This window comes from Schistocerca cancellata, chromosome 6 (genome assembly GCF_023864275.1).
Source record: "Schistocerca cancellata isolate TAMUIC-IGC-003103 chromosome 6, iqSchCanc2.1, whole genome shotgun sequence".
Lineage (NCBI taxonomy): Eukaryota > Metazoa > Arthropoda > Insecta > Orthoptera > Acrididae > Schistocerca > Schistocerca cancellata.
Genome location: NC_064631.1, coordinates 291,133,032 through 291,160,153, shown reverse-complemented (window position 1 = coordinate 291,160,153; position 27,122 = coordinate 291,133,032). Strand labels below are relative to the sequence as shown.

The 27,122-nt window shown below is 45.3% G+C and overlaps 2 protein-coding genes across 5 annotated transcripts in view; one reads left to right on the top strand and one right to left on the bottom strand.

Moving 5' to 3' along the window:
* LOC126190697 (voltage-dependent calcium channel subunit alpha-2/delta-3-like) overlaps positions 1 to 27,122 on the top strand; it is a 398,470-nt gene that overhangs the window by 32,144 nt on the left and 339,204 nt on the right. The gene's annotated exons all lie outside the window — the stretch shown is intronic.
* Positions 3,095 to 4,970, bottom strand: LOC126190698 (piggyBac transposable element-derived protein 3-like). 2 transcript variants are annotated; one of them, XR_007538273.1, is made up of 3 exons: positions 4,760 to 4,970; positions 4,275 to 4,599; positions 3,095 to 4,133 (listed from the first exon to the last, which is right to left on the bottom strand). XR_007538273.1 is itself a non-coding variant. In XM_049931164.1 (2 exons), exons 1-2 carry the CDS (start codon positions 4,597 to 4,599, stop codon positions 3,664 to 3,666), a joined length of 795 nt encoding a protein of 264 aa, XP_049787121.1. In that variant the 5' UTR covers positions 4,600 to 4,970; the 3' UTR covers positions 3,095 to 3,663. The 2 variants fall into 2 exon arrangements, 1 of the variants encoding a protein (XP_049787121.1); XM_049931164.1 differs by having other exon boundaries at positions 4,275 to 4,970.

Below are 27,122 nucleotides of genomic sequence, written 5' to 3'. Positions count from 1 at the left end.
GTCCGCATTATTTGTCAAAAGCTAGTCTTCATTCGGTTGTAACAGATGGCGAAGTAAGCCATATCAAACATTCCACTCTTGAATAGTATGTGTGAAAAATGAGCAAAGCATGTATTAAACTCACTAAATCTTTAGCTACTGTTAAAGTAGATCTGAATTGTGCGGCAACCTCACAGGATGGTACATAAAATAATGCTCGCATATGGATGTGATACAAAGCAATGTATGTGTATTACCGAGTTACACACGAGAAGCTACTATACGTTTCACGGTTGATGACAGGACATAAACTTAGCGGAACAGATGAACTCTATGGTATGCATGTAGTTCCATTTGTTACCTTCCCACCGATGTCGGCCCCTTGAATGCAATAACAATTATTATTACAGTTGAAAAATCTGTGTACCTGTGCGTAAAAAATGAGGGGAGATGGATATTGTGCGACCATTAGTTACATTATCTAAGCGTATCCAGCAAGTGGTATAGACCATACTGTTTTGAAATAAAATGTAAACGTATTACACATCTCCTTTATGTGCAGCTGCACTGTAACAAGACGAAGTGACTCGCAAGAAGGCGTGGCAGCAAGCGTAGAACAGTGTACTACCGCCCGCGACTAATCTACAGCCTCATAGCTTCCCCACGATGATGGGCAACGATTCACAAGCACTAGCTGTTCCTGCATGCTTGCAAAATTGCGCATACACCAGCGTATGACCTAAAAAAAGCATTAAATATAAGATAAATCCCAGCCTTAATGATGAATCGGAATATTGAATTTCTAGATGTGTCTTTTAGACGAGAGAAATATGTGTAATGATATTCAGTATCTCTGGGCCATGCAGGAGGTGCTTGTGACCCGGGGCCTGGGGTGTGGTGCGAGGTGGGATGGAGGTTACGACCTGTCATCAGTTGGTGTGCGGGGGGATGAGACGGGCCTGATGATGGTCGTCCCTCACACAGCAGATATGTAGCGACCGCAGCATGGTGGTGGAAGCTACGGCCGGCGTTTGCGCTCACTGGTGGCTAGTGGCAGGCAAGATACAGCAAATGTCATTAAAAAACATTGTAATCGTTCCTTTCCTTTCTCCTTTCCTTCCTACAATACTGAGAAGTACAGTGCAGTGCGAGAGCATTAAAGAAACGCCTGCTGTAATTATAAAGCATGGATGCTAGGGTTGTCAGTGTAATTTGTTCACAAAAAGAACCCAGCGTTTCCACAGTGTAACTGTTACATAGCAAGAGTGTAATGTTTTTAAAAAAACTACTGCAGCACCTGCACAGTGTAATTATGTAGCAAGGGTTTACTTTGTTTAAAAAAAGTCTCTTACACATACAAACTGACTAGATCCACCGTCTTCGTTGCCTCTGTTCAAAAAACTAATCTGTGGTGGTGGTGGTGGTGGTGGTGGTGGTGAATGATCCTGGACCCCCCACGTGTATGCTAAACACCCCTTCTCTAAATCCTGCTACACATGTGTGGAGGGTTTCAGAAACATTCTGAAATGTTTAAATACATAGATTATGCAACTCTTTTAATTTGCCAACATTTAAAGTGGTTGTGACCGCTGTGACATCACAGGGGTGGGGGGAAATCCTTTAGGGCAGACTTATGACACCTTGCGTATCTGCCCTCTTGGGCCACATTTTTGTGACATAGAGGCAGCTGTCTTGGATCCGTCACATTGCGGCATAAATTATCCTCATCAAGCCATTGATAAGAATAAGGCTAGCAGCAGGCTGATAAATTATCCTAACTCCGTGATAAATTATCTCTGATAAGGATAAAGGTCATGGCAGCCATCTTAGATCTTCCATATTTCGTAATAAATTATCCTTATTGGGTAATAAATTATCTGTGATAAGGATAAGGGTCACTGGAAATCCTGCGACTACGCAAACCGCGCAACCAATACGATAAAAGCCCACGATTTTATACATACGGCAATCGGCCTAGAGGGGTGCAGGACGGGAAGGGGAGGGGGACTTTTATCAACTTGTTATCTAGTCAGGCAGACCTGCAACAATGCAGGCTGTGTTTCGAATCACATATCCCCCATGTTACTGGATATTTTCCCTTTTATACCTGTGCTTCAAAAACCACCTTATGGTGTGTGTCGAAGGGTACTTTGTGTACCACTGCCCGTTCTCCCTTTTCCCGTTCCACTTGCGAATGGTTCACAGGGAGAATGAATACAGGTAAACCCATGTGTGGGCTCGAATCTCTCTAATTTTATCTTCGTGGTCTTTCTGTGAGATATATTGGTTGAATTTTGTAGAAACGTATGCCTTACGCCCTCTGAACTTAACCCTTTGTTTCCTGACATAAGAAAAAATTTACTTTTTAACATTTTCTTTGCAGAATTTATGCTATTGTGGCCTCAAGTGACGGTAGGATTTTTTGTGAAATTATATTTTATTTTTTACAACTTTTTTCACTCCTGGTACTCAGAAGTACCGTCAGACTCCATGGACAGAATCACAACATGCGCAGAAAAATGCTCCAATTTTTATAACTTGTACTTTATTCCACGTAAACATTAAGTATTTTTACATTAGAAAATTATACAAAAATACTATATTTCTGATTTCTTAAATTTCGCATAAATTTACCTTGTAGAGCAACTTTACAATACATAGCAACTTGGCTATACATTTTTGACAGTATATACATATCACATATTTAGTGATACCTCATGAAATTGTAGGAAACAGTTCTTTTTCTCATTGCAGCACAAATACACTTTACATGTACTACATTGTGAATGTGGTCTCGACTGAATTTTATTTTTCGCACACATTTCGCATCGTCCTCTTTTACAATTGAACACTACAAAATGGTTTCCTCGGTTGCCAAGACGTACATTCTTAGGAACAGAAAAGGTATCTTTCCTTCTCTTTGGGGGAGTTATTTCATCTTTACCAGAGTTTCTCTTTTTGAGATTTGGCACTTGCTGTTCATTCATTAGCCTTAGTGCCACAGCACGCCTGAATTCCAGCAGTGGCAGTGCCCCATGTAAATCACTGAAAATGACGTAAGCATTGACAAAAGAAATTTCTATTGCTCCCCAGAAGAGACGGTGTCACCATTTCTTTGATCGCCTGTCAAGACCATAAGCTGAACGTAATCTGTCCGCATGCTCCACACCACCCATGTTTTTATTGTAATCACATACAATAGCTGGACATGGTATTGTCATACTAGTTCCATCTTTCTGTTTTCTTGACACTACGCTCTGTTCAGTGCCATGGAAGTTTGACGCAAAATACACTACTTTATTGTCCCTCCATTGAAATACTGTTAGGTCTAAAGATGACACTCTGTGATTTGATTCCCCACGCTTTAGACATTTTTCTTTAGGTAAATTCGCTGGCAAACCTTTCCTGTTTGTTCTAATTGTTCCACAGGCAAATGTATTTACGGATTTTAATTTCTCCAAAAGTGGAATAGAAGTAAAAAAAATTGTCAAAGTACAATTTTCTGTACTGACCCCAATACGGTTTAGACAATTTCAGTACTACTCTCTCCCCTAAACCGTACCCTTCAAAGTCCTTCTCCAGTGTCTCATTTCTACCTTGATACACTTCAAAATTGAGTGTGTATCCTTTTTGATCACAAATTGCCCATAGTTTATAGCCTCTTTTGATTGGTTTTAATGGATTTTATTGCTTTATGCTACTTCTTCCCTTGAAGACAATCATTGATTCATCAATACTGAGTTCTCTAGTGCCCCTGTATATGGACATAAATTGCTTATTCAAAGCAGTCAGAGGCGGGCGTATTTTATACAATTTGTCAGTGTTTCTTTCTGGAATTTTTGTGTTGTCGTTAAGATGTAAATTACTCAAAATAAAATCAAACCTGTCCCTACTCATGCATCGCCTTACAATAGAAATACCAAGGTCATCACACGCAGACCAGTAGCGTTTCCACGACGGCAGCTTGTGGTAACCCATAAATAAATTAATTCCCAAAAAAGCAAATAGCTCATGTTCCTTCAGATTTAAAATTTTTCCCTTCTGTGTTGCGTAAAGATTGCTCTGGAAAATTATGTCTTCTACAATTGGCTTCAAAATGAAAATAAAAACATCAGTAGCTGTGAGGCAATCCTGAAATAATTCTTCCATAGGCCCTGCAAAACGAATACATGAATGGAAATAGTACTGCAGTTGTCACAGACGGAACAGGATTCTATAGTAATTCGTGAAATGAAAAAGAAGAAATTGACTAATGCTGAAAAAGAATTTATGATAATCTAAGTGTAAGAAGATACCTTCACTATATCTGTATTCACAGCTCCTTGTTTCAATGTGTTTGTCTCTCCACATTCTCTTTGTCCAATATTCACATTGAGGGGAAGATGTAAACGGCAAAGAACTCTCTGAGGCATCATTATCCGAACAAGTGGAGTTTGTTTCACAATCTGCCTCTTGCAAATTGCACGGAAAAGCTTTGTCAAAATTATTAACATTCTCGTCATCATCTTCGATGTCAGTATCCTCTGAAATGTCAGAGGGAATGTCCTCATACAAAATTGCTTCAATCTCTGCATCACTCAAAGGTCGAAAGTAGCCACCAGTTTTACGATTTTCGTCCATCTGTGTGAGAAAAAGTGGAGGTAACGCACTGTTGCTACAAAAAGTGTTCGCACAACCTGGCGGTACTAATAAGTCCACTTCATATTTTCCACTTTATCTCACTCACTTGTAACGTAATGCTTCAAACTATTACAAAAAAACAAAGAAGGTAAGTACTTACAATGGAAAGCTCAACGGAAGTTTCAATAAACTGCGCACAAATTCAGGGCAACACCATGGAAACAAGCACATACAATCTTCTGTTTTCACAGCAGCGCGCGAATAACAATTTCAAGCTCTGACCGCCAGAGAGGTCTATATATTGCACAATAACATCTCTGAAACAGTAGAGCAGAGTTACTGTTACGTACCGGCAGGCTCTCAGATCACGAAACTGCACCACAAGAAAATAATGAGAGTCAAAACTTACTGGTACTTTTAAGTACCGTCAGGCAACAAAGGGTTAAACAACGAACCACAGCATGATGCAGAACACCTCTCTCGTAACTTCTTCCACTGGAGCTGCCTGAGCATCTCCGTGGCATTTTCGCACTTACTAAATAAACCAGTAACGAAACGTGGTGCTCCTCTGTGAACGTTCAGCAGTTCCTCTACCGACCCTATCTTTTACGGATCTCAGACTGCCGAAAAATATTCATGTATTGGTCGAACAATGGTTTTGTGAGCTAACTCCTTTGTGGGTGGACTACGCTGCCTGATGATTCTTCCAGTCATTCAGGCATCTGCCTGACTGGCGTTTACTTTTATGTGGTGTTTCCACTTTAAATCGCCACATAGGCATTCTCACAAATAGTTTATGGATGTGATTCGTTCCAGGGATTTTTCAGCAAACATGTAATAAAACATTAATGGGTCTTTCCGCCTATGTAAGTTCAATACGTTACATTTGTTGATGTTGAGGGTGAACTGCCAATTGCTGTACTAACATTCGATCATCTGTAGGTCTACCAGCACTTTGGCACAATTTTCTAGCGTAGAGATCTCTTGGTATACAACAGCATCATCCGCAAACAGCCTGATGGAACTTCCGACGTTATCTACTAGATTTTGTATACATATTTTTAGTAGTAATGAGTCTATAACTCTCCGTTACGATACCCCCGAAGTTATTTTTTCCTCGGAAGATCTGTATCCGTTAAGAATGACATGTCGTAGTCTGTAGACTACATCTACATCAGACTCCACAAGCAACCTAATGGTGTGTGGCGGAGGGTACTTCGGTACCACTATCTGATCCATCCAGGCCTGTTCCACTCGCGAATAGTGCGTGGGAAGAAAGATTGTCGGTAAGCCTCTGTATTGACTCTAATTTCTCGAATTTTCTCCTCGTGGTCAATACGCGAGATGTATGTGGGGCGAAGTAGTATGTTGTCTGACTCCTGAAAAGTGCTGTCCCGAAATTTCAGTAGCAAATCTGTCCGTGATGCACAACACCAGTATTATAACGTCTGCCAGGGGAGTTTGTTTAGCATCTCCATAACGCTGTCTCGCCTACTAAACGTTCCCGTGACGAAACGTGCCGCTCTTCTTTGGGTCTTCTCTATCTCCTCTATCAATCCTACTTGATAGGGATCCCAGATAGATAAATAATAATCAAGAATCGGGCGAACAAGCGCCTTATAAGTCACTTCTTTCGTGGATGATCACATTTCCTCAAGATTCTTCTGACGAATCTGAGTCTGGTGTCTGCTTTTCCCACTACCTGTTTTATGTGGTCATTCCTCTTAAGGTCGCTCTGGATAGTTAGCCTAGATATTTTACTGCAGACACTGTCTCCTCCACCTATTTGTCATCAATAGTGTAACTGTACAGTTGTGGATTTCTTTTCTTATGTGTGCGCAATATGTGACATTTATTTATGTTCAGGGTCAACTGCCAGGGCCTGCGCTATTCATCAATTCTCTACAGGTCGTTCTGCAAATTCTTACTATCTTCTGGCGTTGCTACTTTGGTATAGACAATTGCATCATGTGTGATAGCCTTAAAGAGCATCCGACGCTTCCTACTATATCATTTATATATATTGTGAACAGCAACGGTCCTATCACACTTCCCTGTGGTACTCCGGATATTATCTTTACATCTGTCGATTTAGTTCCGTTAAGAGCGACGTGTTGAGTTCTATCTGCAAGAAAGTCTTGAACCCAATCGCAGGTCTGCTACGATACTCCGTAAGCTCGTATTTTTTTCATTAAACGGAAATGCGGGATAGTGTCAAAAACCTTAATGAAATACACTGCGCTGTGAATCTCACGGAGGAACAGAGCTGAATTTCGCAGGATCTGTTTGCGAAATCCATGTTGATTTTTACGGAGGAGCTGTTCACTTTCCAAGAATGTCATAATTCTTGAGCATAAAACCTCTTCCGTAATTCTACAACAGATTGACGTCAACGATATAGGTCTATAATTGTATGGATCTGTCTTATGGCCTTTCTTAAAAACGGGAATGATCTGCGCTTTTTTCCAGTCGTTAGGTACCTTTCGTTGCTCAAGCGATCTACGATAAATTACTGATAGAAGGGGAGCAAGTTCTTTCGCATAATATTTATCTTATAGGTATCTCATCTGGTCCTGATGCCTTTCCACTACTAAGCGATTGTAGCTGCTTTTCAATTCCGCCATCTGTTATCTCAATATCTGCCATTTCGACGTTCGCACGACGATTGAAAGGAGGGACAGTGTTAAGATCTTCTGCGGTGAAACAACTTCGAAAGACCGAATTCAGTATTTCGGCCTTCTCTCTGTTATCTTCAGTTTCGGCGCCGGTGTGGTCGCTGAGAGAATGAATAGATGATTTTGACCCACTTACTGATTTTACATATTACCAAAATCTCTTAGGGTTTTTACTCAGACCGTTTGACAACGTCTTACTTTCAAAATCATTGAATACTTCTCTCATTGCTCTCATTACACTCATTTTCGCTTCGTTCAGCTTTTGTTTGTCAGCTACGTTTTTACTTCTCTTGAATCTGAGATGAAGTGCTCTATGTTTACGTAGCACTTTTCTAACACGGCTATTAAATCATGGTAGATCTTTCCCATCCATTAAAACCTTACTCGGAACATACTTGTCTAGGGCATATTGAACGATGCCTTTGAATTTTTTCCATTTGTTCTCCACATCTTCGTCCTAATCACCGAATATTTGATACTGACTGCTGAGATATTCTGAAATTTGTATCCTGTCACCCTTGCTGAGTAAATATATCTTTCTACCTTTCTTAACATTCCTTGTAGGACCCGTCGTCATAGATGCTGTCACAGCTTTATGATCACTGATACCTTCCTCTACGTTAACTGATTCAGGTCTGTCTGTTGCCAGGAGGTCTAAGACGTTACCCTCACGAGTTGGTTCTCTATCTGCTCAAGGTAATTTTCGGACAAGACATCCAGAACAATGCCACACGATTCCCTGTCTCTGGCATCAGTTTTGATGGCATAACACTCCCAATCTATACCTGGCAAGTATTACAACGGCATGGTCAGGAAAATTACTAATGATATCCTGCAAGCTCTGTCTGAAACGCTCTACAACTACAGATCCTGACCCAGATGGTCTATAAAAGCACCCGATCACCATTTTTGACCGTTCTTTTATACTCAATTTCACCCAGATTAGTTCACATTCGGAATCCGTGATAACCTCGCTGGATTTTATCCAATTTTTTACTGCAATAAACATGCCGCCACCAGTGGCGACTAACCTATCCTTACGGTAAACATTCCAGTCTGAACTTAGGATTTCGTTGCCATTGACGTCTGGCTTCAGCCAGATTTCTGTTCCCAATACTATTGTGCATTATAACCTTCAATAAGCGAGACTAATTCTGGGGCCTTTCCTTGAATGCTCCTGCAGTTTACTAAAATCATATTAATCTTTTCTATCTCAGATCTGCGAGGACCACAATTCTCTGAGGTCGCTGAGACTGATTGATTTAACAGGCAAATCGTGTCTCCTCCCAAGGGAGGGGTCCTCTAACCTAAAAAAGCCCCATGTGCACGCCACACGTTCTCCGCTACCCTAGTAGCCGCTTCCTGCGTGTAGTGCACGCCTGACCTATCAAGGGGGACCCTAAAATTCTGCACCCGATAGCGGAGGTCGATAAATTCGCATCCGATACCGTCAAAGAGCCGTCTGAGCCTTTGGTTTAGACCTTCCACTCTGCTCCAAACCAGAGGTCCGCGATCAACCCTGCGTACGATGCTACAAATAGCTTAGCCTGCACCCCGCGTGCGTTGCTAGTTGCCTTCACCAAATCAGCCAGCCGCCCAAAGGAGCCGAGGGTGGTCTCAGAACCCAAGCGGCAGGCGTCATTCGTGCCGACATGTGCCACTACATGCAGCCGGTTGCACCCAGTGCGCTCGATAGCCGCCGACAGGACCACCTCCACGTCACGGATGAGGCCCTTTTGGGGCGATGATTTTAATGTGTCAACAGGGTGGCTGGCTCATCGAAGTTTTTTGTAAGTGGTCAGCCAGTCACATTTCCCCGTGCTGTTCTTTTAGCTCTTCTGTGTTTTGCTTTCCCTCTGTTTTATTTTCTTGATTAGCTATCTTGCCCCCTCATTGGCTTTAGTGCATGTGGGAGTGCCTGTGCGATAGAGTAATTGTGTGGTCATTTCGTGTGCATGCGTGTACGACAGTTTTCGTTCTTATCCACATTCGTTTATTTTAATCATTGTCAGGGCGCTGATAACCTCGCCGTTGGGCTCCCATAAGATCCCCAAACCACACACACACACACACACACACACACACACACACACACACACACACACACACTCCTACTGACAAACATACCGAATGCACACTGGACTTCTTTCTCGCCTTGCCTGCTGTCTCCCTGAGGGCCTCCACACCCGCCTAACATTGGAGCTCCCAATGACTAGCGTACCCACCCTCTGCACTTGTCCGGACTGGGCAGGAAAATCGACCGCTGGCTCAACAGGAGAGGCATCCCGTGCTGACTCAGAGTTATCATCAACACTGGGTAGCACCTCGTACCTGTTGCTAAGAGGTAGGGCGCCAGCCGCACGGCCTGCTCCCTCTTTCGCCTTCCGCCCAGTGACACGCGAACCCACCACCGTCTGCCACCCACTCTGGAGTGGGGACGGACCGGTCAGATGTTGCGTATCGGAAGCTGCAGCGGCGTCCGGATCATCAGGGATTCCAGTGGCACCATAGGTGTCGCAGGTCTCGTCACTGGCGTCCCGACGACACCGCAACTCTGAACATTAGCTAGAAGCTTGTCGACGGTAGCCAACGCAGCTTCCAGCTGTTTACGCACAGCAGCCAACTCTCCTTGTGTCCGCTCATAACAAGCACAGTTCCTGGCCATATCGTACTGTGTATAAAATAGACGTAAGGTCTCAAATGGCGCTACTGAGTTTGAAAATATACCAAAGGAGAATAAAGTAACCCTAAAAGTTGCTGAGCAGATTTCTCACTGAACTCTGGGTCCACAAGCGATTAAACAGAAATAAATTTCTCTACACGGAAAATTTATACTAGGAAGCCGCCCTACACAAGGATATTCACAAGACTCATGCAAAAACGAACACTACGATTAATTTTCTAACCACTGGTCTACACAGTAAAATACACACGTACGATTCATTTCTTTGCAGAAGAACGTGAACAAAAAATAGACTAAATTAATTTACAGTTTATCACACAAGTGCTGCTGCTGCTCTGCTGCGCGTTCTCTACTCTCGGCGGCTGCCGCTACACTCTTCAGTCGAGTCACACATCTCGTTGATGTTCGGTACGCTCGTATTTCGTTCATTAGGTGGCAGTGCTGAACTACATAGGAAGCCCTCCGGAAGTCAAGGAACGTAACATTAGTCTGGGCGCCTGCATCTGCTGCTTCCTGCCTCTCGTGGGCGAACAAAGCGAGCCGGTTTTCACAGGATGTTGTTTTCGGGATCCATGTTGATTCCCACAGGGGAGACTTTCGGACTAAAATGTCAGAATACGAGAGCTCAGAACATGAACCAAAACTGTACAACAGACCGACGTCAGAGACATAGGCTTATAGTTTTGTGCATCTGGTTGACGACCCTGCTTGAAAACTGGAGTGATCTGCGCTTTTTTGCAATCGTTAGAAACGTTTCGCTCCTTCAGCAAACTGTGGTACACTGCTTCTGGAAGAGGAGCTAGCTCTTAAATGTCATTATCTTGTTGCTGTTTGTTGAAGCTTACCCGCAGGTCAGTTTTATTGCCTGCGGGAATCACATCATTAGCAAATAATAACTGGTTTACAATTATATTCTATAGTGCTCTGTCAGTCTTTCCCAGCTACGACAATGTAGTTAAGATTACCTAATTGTTTTTTTTTAAAAAAACATTAGCAGTATTTCAATATTTTAAATTTAGTTCCAGAAAGCACTGTTGCAGCGGTCCTCAGTCCGAAAACTTTTCACGCTAGCCTTTGCTGAGCAAACCTCTTCATGAAGCAATAACAATGAAATAATGTAACACAGCTACACTGCATTAAATTAATCGTATTGGATGGAGAACGAAATAGTGCTAATGTTAATTGTAAAATAACCTAATCAACTATTTGAAAATTTCTGTGAAGTTCCTCTTCTGTAGAACAGAAATTGCTGAACAGAAAATTCTTTTAATTCAACATTAAATTCTACCCCATTACCTATTTGACATTTAACACACTGGGACAGCTTGTTTAATATTTGTGTACTCTTGTATCTGACACATTTTGGTACTAACGTTAACTCTTAGAAGTCAAGATCACGTGTGCAGTAATCATGCGTTGTGCAAATGCAGCTGAACTGAAGGAGCTGCATTAATGCTTGAGTATTCGTGTTACAGTTACTGTCTATAATCTCAATGACATTTTAAATTTCTTTGTCCGCCGGCCTAGGTGGCCGAGCGGTTCTAGGCTCTACAGTGGAACCGCGCCACCGCTACGATCGCAGGTTCGAGTCCTGCCTCGGGCATGGCTGTGTGTGATGTCCTTTGGTTAGTTAGGTTTAAGTAGTTCTAAGTTCTAGGGGACTGATGACCTTCGAACTTAAGTCCCATAGTGCTCAGAGCCAAATTTCTTATTCCACAACCACCCGCAAGTTTGCGATATAATTGTAAAAGCGAGACCTGATATCCAATACGTAAGTTCACACGAAATTTTTCCAAGAAACACAGACCTTAATATTGCGTTAAAACTCATCTTCTCGAGCAACGAAATTTTTCGCGTCGAAATTATTTTTCCTCTTCTAAGGAATTTTACTAGATCACCGTCACTTTTTCTTCGTCAAATGCAATTGTTCTATTAAAAAAAGAAATTTATAATTTCAGTGATAACGGGAGTTCGACCTGGACATACATACAGCTTCCAAGGATTTGAAGTTAGGTGAAAAAGAGGCTAACGAAGGCGTCTTATCACAGCGCGTCGTAGGTTTTACACCAATACTAGAGTCATATTAGACATTAGAAAACAGTTATCGTCGGCTGTAGACCTAAATCAGGGAGTGAGGCAATATGTTTCAGTCGCTATTTAACATCTACGTAGATGATTTGTTAAGAAGTAGGATAGAAGACAATGTTATTTTGCGAATAAAATTAGGAAGCCAACAATATGTGAACACTTTATGCTATGCTGACTATCAAGTAATTATCCAATAAAGTGAAGCCGAATAACAGTATATAAACTACAACTCTTAATTAATTAATTAATTAATTAATTAATTAATTAATTAATTAATTAATTAATTAGTAGTCAGTAATTCATACATGTATCATTTGCAAAATCATATTATATATGTCGTCTTTTCTGAAAGAGATTTTTTAAAAAATATTAACTAACTAATTTATACAGAAATATATCTTTCACATTTTTCATTTGTACCACAGCACGGACCACTGCTCACACTACACTCTACACGACGCTACATTACATTACACAAACACACTGTTTCGACTGGGATCAGGACCATGATGATACTTCGTTCGTTCTGTTAAATTCTTCAGGTTTTCCTTATGGCCGATCTGAAAAAGCTGAGTTAGCATCTCACTACAGTGACTGATGTTGAGCTCAAGAAAACGGGAAGGGGATAAGAATTACGTATCGCATGTACTGAGCATAGCATTTTAAAGTAATATTTATTAAACTGTGAGAGTTTACTGTGGAATGACGGTTATTTATTATTAATGTTGATTTTTTTACAATTCCTTACTCTGCACTACGCAAATAATCCTTGGCGTCATAGTATGAATTATAAAGAGGTGTGCGTTATCTATTTTTGAACTTTTGGTTCAAAATGGTTCAAATGGCTCTGAGCACTATGGGACTTAAATTCTAACTTAGAACTACTTAAACCTAACTAACCTAAGGACATCACACACATCCATGCCCGAGGCAGGATTCGAACCTGCGACCGTAGCAGTCGCGCGGTTCCAGACTGTAGCACCTAGAACCGCTCGGCCATCCCGGCCGGCTGAACTTTTGGGTTTTTGTTATCTCTTTAAACTTCTTCAGCAATAAATTGTATAATTTTATTCCCTCGTAGAATACGCTGTTTTTTAATTTATTTACGCTTGGTAATGTTAGGTTTAGTGTGGGTTGTGCTCCGTGATCATGAACTGCTGCAAATTGTTTAACGATGCCAGCAACTAATATTAAAGTAATGGCTTTCCTATTAAAAGAACCAGTAAGATAACAAATCAGTGTCGGCGGAAAAAATTACAGCAAGTATCTCATTTCCAGACCTGTGCAACTACTTAACCCTTGATGAAGACTAAGATATAAAAAGTAAATCGAACAGCTGTTGAGGACAATAGAAAGAACCTTTGAAGAGAAAGGGAATAAAGAGAGACAAACGAAATTCTGTTAAGTAGTGGCAGAAGCTTGTTGTAAAGAACAGTGTGCTGCGCTCCAAGAAATATCTTAGGCAACTGGAAACATCAGAAACGAAGTTACTCATATCTGTAAAAATTGCAGCAGAGAAGATAAAATCAGGAGTAATCATGTAAAGGCAGAACTGTATGTGAAAATAGAATTTATTTATATTATGGCAATTTTCAAAATTGTTCCTGATATTTTTGGTTGAGATTAGAGCTCAAACCTGTTAGTTTTTTGTTGAATTTCCATCAGATTTCTTTCCTACCAAAAGGTATGATAGCACAGACAAGTAAGAATAATAAATGGGAGAGGAAGTTGGTCCATCTGAAAGGTTACTTATCGTAGAGCAAACCGCACACACTCAAGTTATTTGCTAGTTTAACTTCGTTCTAAGAAAAAAGATCAAACAGGATAATGGCGCTTGGTTCATTTGTTACCAACTGTTCAATGCGGCTGTTTATTTGGAAAGGGCGTTCTGTATATTCCTTCAGTGAGGGATCTCGCCACCTTGATTATGTGTACAGTTCCAGTTCTGTAAGCTCGATCTGTTTGTTTGTAACTCCCCTATTTCTAACACTGCCAACCCAGCGACGCTTCGTTACATTCTTTGTGGTTTTCCCCGGCTGAATGGCGACAAACACCCACATCCAGACGTCACTTTTGGATCTCTAACGTATGATTCGGAAGCTGCGAATATTTTCGAGTTTAAGTCTGCTCTCGCATTGACCACCATCAGCTTATATCACACATTCTTTTTATTTTTTTCATTAGAAGTTTTCCTTGTCCTAACGGCCGAATGGGTTGTTAAAGATCCAGCCCATAACAGGGTTGGAATAAAAATTTTTTGCCACCCTCCCCCTTTCCTGAAGAGTTGTGCGGGCTATTTGAGATTCGATCCTTTGTAGAAGTCACATTCCAGCAGGGTGGGAGTGGGCCAGAGGGGTTGCCAATTGGGAAATGTTGTTCTTTATTTTTACACCCTTCACTTCAGCTCAAGAGAGCAGGGTAGACTGCTGTAGAGCTTTGTTCTTTTCACCCTAGTAAATGTGCAGGCAGGGAAATGAATATAAGCATTTTTAATATATCCATATAGATTACAAAAGTAGTTTTACCTATCCCTGTTCCACATTTCCTCCTAACCCACTGGATCGATTTCAGGCAGACTTAGTACACATATTACTTACTATCTGGAAAGAAATACGATGGGGGTAAAGATCAGCAACCTCCCATCGGCGTGGGAGTGATAGTGTGAGAGGAGGAGGAGATGGACAGGAAGGAAGGACGGGAGGGAGGGGAAATGGACAGAAAGGGAAGAGAAGGAAATGTACAGAGAGAGAGAGAGAGAGAGGGCGGGGGGAGGAAAGGACAGAGAGAGGGGAGAGGAGGGGATGGTCAGAGAAAGCAAAGAAGAAAAGATGGACAGAAGTGGGAGGACGAGATCGATAGGGGGGATGAGGAGACATATAGCGAGAGTGGAGGGAGGATGTGGACAAAGAGAGGGGAAAGAGGAGATGGACTTGTAAGGAGTGATGGGAAGATAGAAGGGGGAGGGGGAGGAACAAATGGGCTGAGTGTTGGGGGGAGGGGGTGGGGGAGCAGATGGGCAGAGTGTGGGGCAGGAGGGAATGAACATTATATATATGTTGGTATGAATAGGGAGTCCACAGTTCCAATTTCAAAACGCTGTAGAAAGACTACCACTGCTCAGAATGACGTCAAATTTTAACAGCGTATTATTGGCGCAAGGGGGAACTTCACGGAACAAAAAAGTTGGGCGAAATTTTGACCAATAGATGGCGTTGTAAGCATCAGAATATGCACACCAGAAGACACGCGGCACGCGGCTGTTCCCAAGTGTGTGCCCGAGACATCCAACAAGACTGCATTCATGAAGGATCGCGCGCTGCTGGTAAGTCTTTTACAAGAAGTGGGACAGTGCGACAGTAGCGCAGGAGAAGTTCCGGAGACTGAAGGGCATGAAAACAGGCATTGTTCAGATGTCTGCTAAGCGTCTGGAGTAAATGATTACAAAATTCTAAAACACAGGTTCTTTTGAAGTCCAATGTTGCAGAGGGAGAAAAGAAGTTGATTCGACGTCTGTTGAAAATGTAAGGCTGGTATAATGTGTAACTCAAACCATAGCTGTCGTATTGCGATTCATTTGTCGTACCGAGCGAGGTGGCGCAGTGGTTAGCACACGGGACTCGTATTCGGGAGGACGACGGTTCAATCCCGCGTCCGGCCATCCTGATTCAGGTTTTCCGTGATTTCCCTAAATCGCTCCAGGCAAATGCCGGGATGGTTCCTTTGAATAGGCACGGTCGACTTCCTTCCTGGTCCTTCCCTAATCCTGTGAGACCGATGACCTCGCTGTTTGGTCTTTTCCCCCAAACAATACAATCCAGTCATCTGTCATTTGTAGCAGACCCCATTTACGACATAACGCTTACAGGGCCAGCTATTGGTAAAATTTTAATTGTTTTTTTTTTGTTCCATGACGTTCCCTCCTGCATTAATAATGTGCTGTTCAAATTTTACGTCGTTTTGAGCAGCGTTTACAAACGAGAACTTTAATTATGGACAATTATGGACAATTCGTGTAGTCACAAATTTTTGTACGGGATAGGGGGCAGTGTGATGGAGAACTTAATAAAAATGCTGAGCAGTGGGGCTGAGCGTGGGAGGAGGGGGGTGGGAGGGGGGCGTGAAGAGCACATTTTTTGGTTTTTCTTGAACATCTCGAAAACCGCTACTTCTAGTGAAAATGTTTTCCAGTACAGAACTAAACTACATTAAATTTCCTACAAAAAATGTCCTATTCATTTTTTCTCTATGACTAATAGTTTCCGCATTGCAAGGATTGCAAACATCACAGGTTATCAAAATTACTGACTTAATGGTAAAAATGATTTTTATTGTTAACTACAGTGCGTTCAAAATAAATATTAAATGAGCATATCACACCTAAGTCCAGCAGAACCGTATTAAGGAACTGTGTTCTGGGGATTTATCAGGATAGAAAGGAGGGGGTGGAGATTATAAGTGTGCGGCAGGGTAAGTCGTCGGATTCTGGTCGTGCACTTCCATCTACATCTATTCTCCGTAAGCCATCTTAAGATGTGTGGCAGAGGGTATTTTGTATATTAGTGTTACTTCCCAGTTTTCCTTTTCCAGTCACGTATGGTTCGCAGGAAGAACGATTTACTCGTAAACCTCCCTGTGGGCTCGCATCTCTCTAATATTACTTTCACGGTCTTTTCGCGAGATATAAATCGCGGGAAGCGATGTACTGATTGACTCTTCTAGGAATGTGTGCTCCTGGACCTTTAGCAGTGGACCACAACGTGGCACAGAACGCCTCTCTTACAGCGTCTGCCACTGGAGTAGGTTGAGCGTCTCCCTGCTTCACAGGTCTGCAAAATGAAGAACAGAAACAAAATTCCCTATTCTCTTCACCGGACAACATCACGAAAAGCAACTGCAGGGTATTTCACAATGTTATACCGACCCTTCCACAGCTGTACAGACACTCGGGGTAGGGGGGCGGGGAAGTGGTACAGGAGGAAGGACTATTTATCTTCACAAAATGTGTCAACACTACGGTGGACACAGATACGAGTTGTTAATTTGCTGCTAACACAAATGCAAGAAAAGCGTATAGACAGATTAAACGTAAATTTTTGCTCACTATTCTACATTGCTACAGGGGAGATACACTCATGCTCATAAATTAAGGATAATTGCAGAATGTGGTGCCGCACAACGTGGCACTACACAAAACTGGCGCTAATAGCATAGGCACATAGGGAACAGACACAACACAGATCTGTAAGTCCACAGTATTGGTGATAAGTTGGAAAAACCGTCCCGAAACACATGTGCTACAAAACGCCACTGTTTTCTGCGCATGAACCGCAACATCAATATGAGATACGATCACCATGCACTCGTACACAGGCCGCACAATGGGTTGGCCTACTCTGGATCAGGTGTTCGAGCAGCTGCTGGGGTATAACCTCCCATTCTTGCACCAGTGCCTGTCGGAGCTAGAGGTTTGAAGACGTGCAGCGATATGTCGACCGAGAGCATCCTAGACGTGCTCGATGGGGTTTAGATCTGGAGAACAGGCAGGCCACTCCATCCGCCTGATATCTTCTGTTTCAAGGTACTCCTCAACGATGGCAGCTCGGTGGGGCCGTGCGTTATCATCCATCAGGAGGAAGGTGGGACCCATTGCGCCTCTTAAAAGGCGGACATACTAGTACAAAATGACGTCCCGATACACCTGTCCTGTTACAGTTCCTCTGTCAGAGACATGCAGGGGTGTACGTGCACCAATCATAATCCCACCACACACCATCAAACCACGACCTCCATACAGATCCCTTTCAAGGACATTAAGGGGTTGGTATCTGGCTCCTGGTTCACGCCAGATGAAAACCCAGCGAGAATCACTGTTCAGACTATACCTCGAAAAGTCCGTGAACATAACTTGGGACCACTATTCCAATGACCATGTACTGTGTTATTGACACCAGGCTTTACGTGCTCTCCTGTGACTAGGGGTCAGTGGAATGCACCTTGCATGTATCCCGGCGAATAAACCATATCTGTTCAGACGTCTGTAGACTGTGTGTCTGGAGACAACTGTTCCAGTGGCTGTGGTAAGGTTCCGAGCGAGGCTACCTGCAGTACTCCGTGGCCGTTTACGGGCACTGATGGTGAGATACCGGCCTTCTTGTGGTGTTGTATACTGTGGACGTCCCGAACTGTAGCGCCTGGACACGTTTCCTGTCTGCTGGAATCGTTGCCATAATCTTGAACACACACTTTGTGGCACACGGAGGGCACGTGCTACGACCAGCTGTGTTTGACCAGCCTCCAGTCGCCCTAGTATTCTACCCCTAACGTCATCAGTATGTGTTCTTTGAGCCATTTTCAACACGCAGTCACCCTAGTCACCCAGTAGCCCTAGTATTCTTCCCCTAACATCATCAATATGTGTTCTTTGAGCCATTTTCAACACGCAGTCACCATTAGCACGTCTGAAAACGTCTGCACACTTACTCGCTGCATCGTACTCTGACATGCACCAACACATCTCTGCGTATGTGGACTGCTGCCAGCGCCACTGTCCCCCCTGCGGGTCTGGGGTAAGAATAGGCCCGAGGTATTCCTGCCTGTCGTACGAGGCGACTAGAAGGAGTTTCAACCATTTCGGCCTTCCATGTGATGGTCGCCCTTGGGGTTTGACCTCCATTTTTCAAAATTCTACAGAAGTACGAGCCTTTTGGGGAAGGACACCTTACGTGGTGTACCACTGGTTCTAAGTGCACTAAGACCTTGGCACTCAGCATTGCACCGGCGTTGTAACCATACCCACTATTACTCAAATTGGGCCTAAACGCCTGATGGGTTGTCCAAGTTACGCCCATAGTGCATCTCCATCTGCACCAGCGATCATGATGGACTTTCCATGGCACCAGAAATCCAGCACGGTAGCCAGCCCGTTGTGGTGGGGTCGTCATGTACCCTCTAGGTTGTAGCCCCCTGACAACACAGGGATCGTACTGCCGATACCTGAGCTGCACCCTCCCCACGTCGGCCAAGGAGTAGATGCCCGTCTCCTTCGGGCATCAGGACTCCCGGCAATGGTCATCCTGCCAGGTGGCCCTTGCTGCGGCTGGGTGGCGCCCGTGGGGAGAGCCCCTGGTTGGAGTGGGTGGTATCGGGGCGGACGTTTCGCAGATGAAACGTCACCACGTATCGGGTCGCTCTGCGGCCGAGTCTTTCAAAAGAAAAGGTACCGTTTCTAGTTCTGGTTCTCCTGCCCTTTCCCCCTTGGCCACTCCATGGGAGGAGGGACAGTCCCGCCGGCTTGGGGCGGAGTACTTCCCCCGCTATTTGGTCTGTTCTCGAACCGATGGGGGGACATTCGCCACCTCCAAGCCCATGTTCTTTGTTCAGCACATTGAGGACATCTTCGGGGAAATCGAGGCTCTCAGCAAAATGCGTTCAGGGTCCGTTCTTATCAAGACCATCTCCGCCACACAGTCGGCGGCGCTCCAGGCGTGCGACCGCCTAGGGGACATCCCAGTCTCCATTGTCCCACATCTGGCACTACATAGGACGCAGGGGGTTATTTTTCATCGTGACCTCCTGCTACAATCTGATGAGGAGCTCAGGGCCAACCTGGAGCGCCGAGGCGTGCATTTCGTCCAGCGAGTCCAGCGCGGCCCCAAAGACCGTCGCATCGACACCGGGGCCTTTATCCTCGCCTTCGAGGGGGACGTTCTCCCGGAGAAGGTAAAGGTGATGTGCTACCGGTGTGACGTGCGACCCTACGTCCCACCTCCTATGCGCTGTTTTAGGTGTTTGCGCTTTGGGCACATGTCGTCACGGTGTGAGGCTGAGCCCCTTTGTGGCGATTGTGGACGTCCTCTTCGTGAGGAACATACATGCACCCCACCACCTCGGTGCGTTAATTGTCCTGGCGTCCACTCGCCTAGATCCTCAGACTGCCCCGCATATCAGAAGAAGATACAAGAAATCAAAACTTTGGATCGGCTCTCTTATTCTGAGGCCAGGAAGAAGTATGACCGCCTCCATCTCGTGCCATTGACCACTTCGTTTGCCACAGTTGTGTCCCCTCCTTCCGCGGTATCCTCACCCCTATCCTGTCCCCCCTCCGCCTCCTCCGCCCATCAGGGGGCTCTGCCTCCGCCTCCCAAATCCCTCCCTTCCAAATTCTCCTCCCCCATGGCCCCCACCCCCTCTGCCCCAGGGGCCACCCTTCCTCCTCCTTCTCCCCCCACGCCACCTGAGAAGCAATCCTCTTCTCAGGCGTCCATCGGGGAAACGTTCCGGACCCCAGCTTCCGAGGTCCGGCGTTCCAAAACGGACCCCGCGCGTGAGGACCTTCTTCGGGTCCAGCCCACCATCCCTGTGCCTCCTCGGCCTTCCAAGAAGGCCTCCAAGAAGAAGTCTCTATCCCCCTCTCCACCCCGGCGCGTTTCGTCTGACGCTCCATCCATGAGTCGCTGCTCCCAGCCGTCCTCAGTTTCGCCGGGACGCTCTGCTGCCAGGCGCTCAGCTGGCCTTTCGTCGGCAAATGATGCTGCCCCTCCTACACAACCAGGGACAGCGGCCGCAGCTGGCGATGAGTCAATGGAACCGGATCCGCCTCCCGTCGGTTGTAGCGTTGTTCCCTCGCAACCTGGCCCTCCGTGGCCGTCGAGGTGACCAGCTCTTCCCCCGTCTCGTTCCCCCAACTTTTTGACTAGCGATGGCGTTGTTTCATTGGAACATAAGAGGTATTCGATCTCATCGGGAGGAATTACAACTGCTCCTTTGCCTGCACTGTCCGCTCGTCCTTGGACTCCAGGAAACCAAGTTGCGCCCGACTGACCGTATTGCCTTTACCCACTATACCTCGGAGCGGTATGACCTCACCCCTGTGGACGGTATCCCAGCTCATGGTGGGGTCATGTTGCTAGTTCGGGACGATGTCTATTACCATCCCATCCCATTGACCACCCCACTCCAAGCTATAGCTGTCCGTATTACTCTTTCTGCTTTTACTTTTTCCGTTTGTACCAGCTACACTCCACCGTCGTCTGCTGTTAGTCGGGCTGACATGATGCACCTGATCGTTCAGCTTCCCCCGCCGTTTTTATTGTTTGGCGACTTCAATGCCCATCATCCCCTTTGGGGCTCTCCTGCATCCTGTCAAAGAGGCTCACTCTTGGCAGATGTCTTCAACCATCTCAATCTTGTCTGCCTCAATACCGGCGCCCCGACTTTCCTCTCGGACTCTACTCATACCTACTCCCACTTGGACCTCTCGATCTGTTCTACCACTCTTGCCCGTCGGTTCGAGTGGTATGTCCTTTCTGACACCTATTCGAGCGACCACTTCCCCTGGGTTGTTCGTCTCCTGCACCACACCACATCCCCACGTCCTTCGAGCTGGAACATACTGAAAGCTGACTGGGGACTTTACTCATCCCTGGCGACCTTTCCGGACCACGATTTTCCCAGTTGTGACAGTCAGGTCGAATACCTCACGGCTGTTATCATCAATGCTGCCGAACGTTCCATTCCTCGTACTACTTCTTCCTCACGTCGCGTTTCCGTCCCCTGGTGGAACGAGGCTTGTAGGGACGCTATCCGTGCTCGACGACGTGCTTTACGCACCTTTCGCCGCCATCCTACGTTGGCGAATTGTACTGAATACAAACGACTCCGAGCGCAATGCCATAGAGTCATCAAAGACAGCAAAAAACCTGGTTGGGCCTCTTTCACCAGCTCCTTTAACAGTTTTACTCCCTCTTCCGTCGTTTGGGGTAGCCTGCGCCGGCTGTCTGGCATTAAGGCCCACTCCTCGGTACCTGGCCTGACCTCAGGTAATGCTGTCCTTACCTCAGGTAATGCTGTCCTTGTTGATCCTGTGGCTGTCTCCAACGCCTTTGGCCGCTTTTTCGCGGAGGTTTCAAGCTCCGCCCATTACCATCCTGCCTTCCTTCCCAGGAAAGAGGCAGAAGAGGCTCAGCGACCTTCCTTCCACTCGCTGAATCTGGAAACTTATAATGCCCCCCTTTACTATGCGGGAACTCGAACGTGCGCTTGCACTGTCCCGGTCCTCTGCTCCGGGGCCAGATGCCATTCACGTTCAGATGCTGGCACACCTTTCTCCGGCGGGCAAAAGCTTCCTTCTTCTTACCTACAATCGCGTCTGGACCGAAGGTCAAGTCCCCATGCGTTGGCGTGACGCCGTTGTTGTTCCTATACCCAAACCCGGGAAGGATAGACACCTTCCTTCTAGTTACCGCCCCATTTCTCTTACAAGCTGTGTCTGTAAGGTGATGGAGCGCATGGTTAATGCTCGGTTAGTCTGGATTCTTGAATCTCGACGGCTACTTACTAATGTCCAATGCGGCTTTCGTCGCCGCCGCTCCGCTGTTGACCACCTTGTGACCTTGTCGACATCCATCATGAACAACTTTTTCCGAAGGCGCCAAACGGTAGCCGTGTTCTTCGACTTGGAGAAGGCTTATGATACCTGTTGGAGAGGAGGTATCCTCCGCACTATGCACAGGTGGGGCCTACGCGGTCGCCTGCCCCTTTCTATTGATTCCTTTTTAACGGATCGAAAGTTTAGGGTACGTGTGGGTTCCGTATTGTCCGACGTCTTCCTCCAGGAGAACAGAGTGCCTCAGGGCTCCGTCTTGAGCGTAGCCCTTTTTGCCATCGCGGTCAATCCAATTATGGATTGCATTCCACCTAATGTCTCAGGCTCTCTCTTTGTCGATGACTTCGCGATCTACTGCAGTGCCCAGAGAACATGCCTCCTGGAGCGCTGCCTTCAGCGTTGTCTAGACAGCCTCTACTCCTGGAGCGTGGCAAATGGCTTCCGATTCTCTGAAGAAAAGACGGTTGGTATCAACTTTTGGCGATATAAAGCGTTCCTTCCGCCATCCTTACATCTCGGTCCCGTTGTTCTCCCATTCGTGGACACAACTAAGTTTCTACGGCTCACGTTGGACAGGAAACTGTGTTGGTCTCCACATGTCTCTTATTTGGCGGCCCGTTGTACACGTTCCCTTCATGTCCTCAGAGTTCTTAGCGGTTCATCTTGGGGAGCGGACCGCACTGTCCTGCTTCGCTTGTATCGGTCCATAGTCCGATCGAAGCTGGATTATGGGAGCTTCGTCTACTCGTCCGCTCGGCCGTCCCTCTTACGCCGGCTCAACTCCATCCACCATCGGGGGTTACGTCTTGCGACCGGAGCCTTCTACACTAGTCCTGTCGAGAGTCTTTATGCTGAAGCTGCCGAGTTACCGTTGACGTACCGTCGCGACGTACTGCTGTGTCGGTATGCCTGCCGGCTGTCGTCTATGCCCGACCACCCCTCTTACAAGTCCTTCTTCGCCGATTCTCTCGACCGTCAGTACGGGTTGTATGTGTCTGCCCTGCTGCCCCCCGGAGTCCGCTTCCGTCGCCTGCTTCGACAATTGGATTTTGCCCTCCCTACAACCTTCAGAGAGGGTGAGAGCCCGACACCACCTTGGCTCCAGGCTCCGGTTCATATTTATCTCGACCTCAGCTCACTCCCGAAGGAGGGTACTCCGGCTGCAGTGTATTGCTCACGGTTTGTCGAACTTCGGTCACGCCTTTATTTACATCGATGGCTCCAAAACTGACGATGGTGTCGGCTGTGCCTTTGTCGTCGGGGCCGCCACCTTTAAATACCGGCTCCTCGACCAATGTTCCAGCTTTACGGCCGAGCTTTTTGCTCTCCATCAGGCCGTTCAGTATGCCCGCCGCCACCGCCATTCATCATATGTACTCTGCTCTGACTCACTCAGTGCTCTTCAGAGCCTTGGAGCTCCCTATCCGGTCCATCCCTTGATTCAACGGATACAGCAGTCCCTCCATTCTTTCGCTGATAATGGTGGTTCTGTCAGCTTTCTATGGGTTCCCGGACATGTAGGAGTGCCTGGGAATGAGGCTGCGGATGCTGCAGCCAAGGCTGCAGTCCTCCTGCCTCGGCCAGCCTCCCATTGTGTCCCGTCATCTGATGTTCGTGGGGATGTATGTAAGAGGCTTGTGTCGTTGTGGTGGGATGCTTGGTCATCCCTCCAAGGAAACAAGCTCCGGGCAGTAAAACCGCTCCCAACTGCTTGGACAACATCCTCCCGACCATCTCGGCGCGAGGAGGTCCTTCTGACCAGGTTGCGGATTGGGCATTGCCGGTTTAGCCACCGCTACCTGCTCTCCGGTGACCCAGCCCCGCAGTGCCCTTGTGGTCAGGCATTAACAGTGCGCCATGTTTTATTGTCGTGTCCCCGTTTTAGTCAATTTCGTGTTGTCCTGTCCCTGCCATCTACTTTACCGGATGTTTTAGCTGATGACGCTCGAGCAGCTGCTCGTATTCTGCGTTTTATAACTTTAACTGGCTTGTCCAAAGACATTTAATCTTTTTACTTATTTTATCTGCATCTTTGTCAGGTCCTTCTGGTGTCCCCTCCATCCCCTTGAGTTTTACCAGATTCCATGTACTCTAACAACAGTGACTGGGCGCTAATGACCTCAGCAGTTGAGCGCCCTTAAACCCAACCAAAAAAAAAAAAAAAAAACCAGCGCCACTGTGCGACGACCGCAGGTCAAATGCACCGCATGGTCATACCCCGACGTGATTTAAACCCGCAAACCGCCCACCAGAGCTTTGTTTCACCATGTGTCAGCATTATCCTTTTTATGACCATGAGTGTAGGTTCTTAGTCATCTTTCACGGCAGTTTTAGCGTTCTTCTGGGAAAGGCGACTTCCTCCACCAAGGGTGGTGCTCATTTTTCAATGTACGGACAGGCTACATCTCCCCATAATTTCCCGTTCTGTTCCCTTAAGTAAGTAGACAAAATATCTTCACTGAGATCGTGTTTATATAGCGGAACTATTTTTTATTTATTAAGTGCTTATTTCCAGCGGTTAAGTGAGGTTTCATTTAAAATACGCTCCTGTAAACAATGGCTGAGAAGCGCTTAATTTGTAAGTGAGATGTTACCAGTGCCGTATTTAGTATCTGTGGGAAAGGGACTGGACTGGTTAATGTGGCGTACTGCTGCCGTCTGTCTTTCCAGCATATTGTAAAGCCGTGTAACCGTGTTGTTGTGGCTTGTTGGTGAATTTATGGATGACCAGAAAATTATTGCACTTCACTCCCCATTAAAAGTGTTACTGCTAGACTACATAAATATGTTTCATTCAGTAATTGCTGGCATTTGTAGAGTGGGCTGCACTGAGTGGATCACTTACTAAATATCCACAGCATACCTTGCAAGGTGGATGTCAATACATCTGATGGAACAGGACTGACCATGTTTAAATCTAGAACATTAATCTGCTGTAATGCTTTGCTCGATTTGTGCTGAAATATCTGACGTTTCTTTAACACCTAGGTGAGGAAGACAAATGAAGCCTCTGGGCCTCTTCAGGTGTTTGGAGAGCTGAGGCTTGGTTGATGCATTTGATGCCCTCAAACTGCAAAAATTGTTCCAGCCATTGATGATGGAGACAATAAAATCGATGTTGTGGAATACATACTAGCAGCATGTTACACATGGGGCATGCATTTCAGTGTGGTGTACATCTGACAGCTCCAACTGTTGAGCTTTTTAACGTAATAGTTCGTTTAACAACGGCAAATAAATACTCATTTAATGAACTTAAAGTAACACCACTATATAAACACGAGCTCAGTGAAGTTATTTTGTCTACTAACTTGCGAGAACTGAACGGGAAATGCTGCGAAGATATAGTCTGTATGTTAATCGAAGAGCGAGTAGCACTCGTGGTGGAGAAAGTTGCCTTTCCCGGAAGAACACTACAGTCACTGTACAGAGTGAATAGTAATCAATTTCGTTCTAGCATTGTGGAACAGCATGCTGAGATTCACGTAGATTCTGTCCATATGCGTTTCTTGCGTTAGCATCATTACTAATTTGTATCTGTATTCCATGTAACGTTGAAGCAGTGTGCGGAAAATGAACACACCGGGCATGTCTGCGTAGTGCTTCGCCAGTGATTCATAAGGGAGGGGCAGAAGAGTCGTTATAACTTCGTGAAACACCCTGTGGCTGCTTTTTGTGACGCAGTGCAGTAGAGAGAATGAATTCTCTGCTCGTTCCTCATTTGGATCTACGAAGCAGTTAAGTGCATGACCACAATCCGGTGACCTGCCTTCCTTCATGTTTCTAATCTCCACCCCACCTTTTCACCCAGTTACATCTCCAGAACACAATTTGTTCCTTCATTTAGTTGTATTGTACTTAGATATGGTACACATATTTAATACTGTTTCTTAACGTACTCCACTTAAGAATAAACATCAATTTTATACAATTAAAACATTTTTAATAATCTGAAGTTTTTCTATTCCCTGAAACGAGAAAACTATTAGCCTGTAGAAAAAATGAATAGGATCGCTTTTGTAGGAAATTTAATGTAGTTTAACCGTAGAAGTGTACAACAGGGTCATTCTGACCCTGGATGTTTGTGTTTGTTACTTTCTATCCCTCACCAGACATACACAGTCCACCGCCACCAATGTAAATTCAGGCTTGAGGAGGATCTAGTAATGGACAGACGTTCGAAGTTGTGAGACACTGTTGTTCAATTAATGTGACAGAAATATTTTTGAATGGTCACTGTCACTCTGGACACTGTGTAACTGTTCTGTAGCTGCTACGGAAGTACAGTCGTGGACAAAACGAGCGAGACCCCTCGCCTTTTCGTTATGCTGATCCGCACAGCTTTAAAGTCTGCTACACAGCATAACAGGCAAGGCGACGAAGTGCTACCAACATACTATGCACAGGCGTGAAATTGAAAAACTATCCGAACTTTGTCAGACTGTTTTGAATTATGTGTAAAACTATGTTAATGCTGATTAGTGTGTTACACACAACACGAAAATATAAGATATAAATGAAAGAAGAAACGCTAATTAGTATGAACTGTTCTAATAAAAATTAATTTCAGCTTATCAAGATACCATAACTGTTTTAGTAAGACAAAGTACCCCAGATCGTTACCAATTAGCAAAATATTATGCGCATTTGGCCGCGAAACGGTCTGTGTCAACATTCAGACCAGTCATACTGG